Source organism: Nansenia antarctica (assembly GCF_963989245.1).
Source record: "Nansenia antarctica genome assembly, chromosome: 10".
NCBI classification, from domain to species: Eukaryota; Metazoa; Chordata; class Actinopteri; order Argentiniformes; family Microstomatidae; genus Nansenia; species Nansenia antarctica.
Window position 1 is genome coordinate 4,452,260 of NC_137680.1, and position 5,000 is coordinate 4,457,259.

The window sequence follows — 5,000 nt, forward strand, 5'->3', positions numbered from 1 at the left end:
ACACAGACACACACGCGTACACACAAACATGCACACGTACACGTACATGCGCACACACACACACACACACACACACACACACACACACACACACTTCGCTCCTCCTTACCTCTCCAAACTGTCCCTCCCCCAGCTTCTCTTTGAAGACCAGGCACTGGCGCGGCAGCTCTGGCAGGGGGGGCGCAGTCTGCCCCCCCGGGACTTGGCACCGTCAGGGCGGGCACCGCGTACGTGTTGTTGCCGCTGACGCCCTGCAGGCTCACGATGTCCGCCTCGGCATAGTGGGGCACGCTGGGGGGAGAGAGGGCCGGGTAGGGAGGGGCTCCGGGGTAGGGGGGAGGCTCCTCCTGAGAGGGGGGGATGCCGCCCTTCTCCAGGTCTGTGTCCATGGCACAGGCTGGGGGGGAGGGAGGGAGGGAGGGAGGGAGGGGAGGTGGAGGGGAGGTGGAGAGACGGAGGGTTGAGGTTGAGAGAGGTAGGGTCATGTCATATGACCGTGGTAAAGACGATTGCTCTAAGCTTGTGTTTTGAGGAGAGAGGGAGGACTCAAACCACTGTCTCTCTCTCTGAACTGTCTGAGACAAAATGACTGTTAGGATGAGTAAGTAGGGTGGGTGAGTGATTAAATGAATGAAGGGGACAGACGTAGGCGTTGTTATCATACACATGCACATGACTGCCCTGAACCCTACACTCCTGTAAGGCTATGAACTACTAGTCTACACATTTACACAGGTGTTGTTACAATGGGGTGGTTGATATCTGGATTGAAGGGTAGTTTGGTATTATAACCAGGGGCCAACAGAAAATCTGCCTCTAGACACATTTAGCTGTTTTTGGAGAAATATTTAGGTTTTAGTTGAGCTAGCTCCACAGGTATTTCACATCCTTATTTCCATTTGGTTTCTGGGGGACTTAAAAAAAAGTTTTGCCTCCATAGCAGAATCCTACTTGGCCCCAGTTATGATTGTCCCTCCAGTGTATATAGAGGCGGTATGTTTGTACAGTGTCTACTACATGGTTCCATTGTTGTTTTGGTAAAGTGGGTCCAGCTCTGGGAACAGTAGGGGGTGCAGGGTTCGACAGTAACGCCGTTTTACTTGCCCGGACCAAGTAAAGCATTCGCCGGGGTTGTTTGCGCAAGCCTGACGACGCTGCTAGATCCTGGATATTTTTACCTGTGTGCAGGAAGAACAACAGACGCGCAGGCGCGAGACTAGACTAGATGATCGTGAGTGAAGATATTATCAAAGCGGGTGATCGACAGGCGCGATCATCTAGTCTAGTCTCCCGCCTGCGCCGTCTGTTGTTCTTCCTGCACACAGGTAAAAATATCCAGGATCTAGCAGCGTCGTCGGGCTCGCACAAACAACCCCCGGGCGAATGCTTTACTTGGTAAGTAAAACGGCGTTACTGTGGAACCCTGGGGTGTATCCTGGCTGCGTTCCCCCAGTCAGAGAGCTCTTACCCTGGGGCACATTGAGGCACTTTTCCTGAGCCTGAGACGTGCCGGGGACGGCCAGGGGCCACAAGCCTTGTCTCTGATCTGACAGGAGCAGGTGATAGGCCGGATTGTTTAACAGCAAGGCTGGGAGGACACACACACAGGTAATACAAGACACACACACACACACACACACACACACACACACACAAACAACAACAAGGCACGATACACACACACAACAAGGCACACGACGTGACATGATTCACACAACATGCACAAACAAACATGAAGCAAACAAGACAAACACACCCAACACAACAACAACAACAACAACAACAACACAACAACCGTTAGCATAACACACAGTTAGCATGTCCGTTACAAGTACAAGGGGAGGGGAGGGGCATTCATTGAGGTGGGGGAGAACAGAACCATACATACATACAGGCATAGCAAAGGGGAACAGGCGAGGTTAACACAACTCAGGCAACGGTCCAACATAACCACAGGGGCAGAAAGTACAACAAACACTGAAGGGGGATAATGTTGATGTTATTCTGTTATTCCTCAGGATAATGTGACACTTGTTAAAAACTTTACACAGACGGCCGGTAAAGACAACACGCCCGCCTCCCGCGAGGCAGCGCCGCTACAGGAATGCTCGCTCTCTCTCTCTCTCTTTCTCCTTCTTTCTTTTCCTTTCCTCTCAGTAAGAACAATAGGGTCTATTGTGGCCTGTGTGTGTGTGTGTGTGTGTGTGTGTGTGTGTGTGTGTGTGTGTGTGTGTGTGCTGTGAGTCTATCTGCACTGCAGGCTCTGAGCCTGGAGGAGGGTTCTACATGTTTTTGGATTCAGAATTGATGGTCTCCTCCATCTTCCTTTTGTGTAACTGTGCACCACATTTCTCTTCCCTTCTCCCTTTTCTACACAGAATGACTTTGCTTATTGATACAACAACGAGGGCCAAACCAGAGGTTTGCAAACCAAACACACAAACAAAGCAATTACAGATTAACCACGACCGTCCTCGTACTGTGTGTGATGACCCGAGTTTGACGTTTTCCTCCATCTCCAGGGTTTTATTGTTTTACACAACACATTGTTACTGCGACTTCACGGCTTTCATGTCTTTGTGTCGCTGTGGTGGAACGTGAGAGAGAACGTGAGAGGGCCTGTGAGAGGGCCGCGTTGTCTTTCTGTTTCTCCCTGTGTCCCTCCCTCCTTCTCCACACCTTTCACCACCTGTACCTGACCTGTCTGACTAGAACTGAGACATCACTAACCATGTGTGACCATAACTGACCATAACTACCCTTGTCTGACCATAAGTAACCATAACTACCCTTGTCTGACCATAACTAACCATGTGTGACCATAACTAACCATAACTAACCATGTGTGACCATAACTAACCATCACTAACCATGTGTGACCATAACTAACCATCACTAACCATGTGTGACCATAACTAACCATGTGTGACCATAACTGACCATCACTAACCATGTGTGACCATAACTAACCATGTCTGACCATCACTAACCATGTGTGACCATAACTGACCATCACTAACCATGTGTGACCGTAACTAACCATGTGTGACCATAACTAACCATGTGTGACCGTAACTAACCATGTGTGACCGTAACTAACCATGTGTGACCATAACTAACCATGTGTGACAATAACTAACCATGTGTGACCGTAACTAACCATGTGTGACCATAACTAACCATGTGTGACCGTAACTAACCATAACTAACCGTGTGTGACCATGTCTTACCGGTGCTGTCTCGGGGGTCTCGGGGTCTGAGCAGGGCGCTGGGCTCCTGGTACTCGGCGTCTCCCACCCTGTCCCGGTCGCGCTCGTCAGGGAAGGTGTGTATGCGCTGGTAGCGGCTGGAGTAGCTGTGTGTGTTGTTGATGACCACGTTGTCGGACGGGACGGACAGATGGACACGCAGCTCATCGCTGGACAGACTGCTCTGGGCCTGAGGAGGGAAGAGGAAGAGGAGTGTTAAAACACACACACACACGCACATACACACACACACACACACACACACGCACGCACGCACACACACACACACACACACACAGGGACAGACTGCTCTGGGCCTGAGGAGGGAAGAGGAAGAGTGTTAAAACACACACACACACACAGACACACACACAGACACAGACACAGACACGCACGCACGCACGCACACGCACACACACACACACACACACACACACACACACACACACACACACACACAGTCTCTCATTTTGACTCTCACCTTGCCCAGTATCTTTTTCCAGTACTGCCTCCACAGAATGACAGCGATGACAGCCAATAGCAGTAGGATGATTCCTACCAGGCAGCCAATCAGGATGGCTGTGTTACTGCTGTCGTCCTTGGCCACTGGAAGACCTGCCCTTGGAGTTAGGGCAAAATCACCTCCTAGGAAAAAGCAAAGATGAGATCAATAAATGGCTGGTATAACATGCATTCAGTACACAACACAATACACAACGAATACACACACACACGCACACGCACACGCACGGTTTGAAGGCAAAATATGTGGAGAGTTATGTTCGTAATGAGTGCGTACGTGCTACAGTCCACATATCTTGAAGTATAAATCCAAGTGTTGGGTGTGTTTGAACATGTGCGTGGTGCGCTGGTGCGCGTTAATGTGCTGTTCAGTCTGTGTATTAGCGCTGTCTGCACAGTCACAGGGGGGGACCGGCCGGGAATGCGTCTGTGGGTGACACACCCAAATATTTTAATATGAAATATATGTAATACATGCTGTCATGCCATGTAGGTCCTCTCAGCCCCCTGGTCTTGGTGACAGAACCCTGCCACGCCCCCCCCCCCCCGGGACACGCATACTCCCCTACCCCTACCCATTTCCCCTAACCCTGCCACCCCCCCCTGTCCCTACCACCCCCTCCCCGTTCGCTAACTCTGTGTTCCATGTGCCCATGTTCTCTGTTGCTTGTTGTTTCTGTGTTTCCGTTTCTCCCATATTGTAAGCGTCTTTGAGCCTTGGAAAAGCGCTATATACATTTAATGAATTATTATTATTATTATTATTATTATTTTTACACTGAGTGTTTTGTTCCAAACAACCTTGCATGAGAGCAGGTCTGTTGATGGTCTGGAGATGTGGTACAATACTATTACTCCACCCTCCCCCTCTCTGGGTCCTATAGAAGTCAAATGTGCTGTTTGATTTAAATTAAAGATAAAAGGAAATTCTTCAGTATGGTTTGAGGTCAACTTCTTTGCCCCATAATCAAATCAATAAAATCTGTCTTAATAGAATAAGTGCTGGGGTTGGAACATAAAACAGCAAAGCTAACTAGACCCCTGGACAATGAGAGACTAACAAGACACACACACACACACACACATACACACTTTATGAGTTCAGCTCCACCATGCAGTCTGACTGACAGCCAGCAGAGCTCTACAATGCGGTGTATTAAGTTTGAGATCTTGTATCTCTCTCTCTCTCTCTCTCTCTCTCTCTCTCTCTCTCTCTCTCTCTCTCTCTCT

The 5,000-nt window shown here is 49.4% G+C and overlaps 1 protein-coding gene across 1 annotated transcript in view; it reads right to left on the bottom strand.

The window, feature by feature from the left end:
- Positions 1-5,000, bottom strand: part of ddr1 (discoidin domain receptor tyrosine kinase 1) — a 38,464-nt gene that overhangs the window by 3,538 nt on the left and 29,926 nt on the right. The window contains 5 exon segments of the mRNA XM_080540532.1: positions 110-178; positions 180-397; positions 1,469-1,588; positions 3,231-3,438; positions 3,730-3,893. Coding sequence (XP_080396658.1) covers positions 110-178; positions 180-397; positions 1,469-1,588; positions 3,231-3,438; positions 3,730-3,893 — 779 coding nt within the window.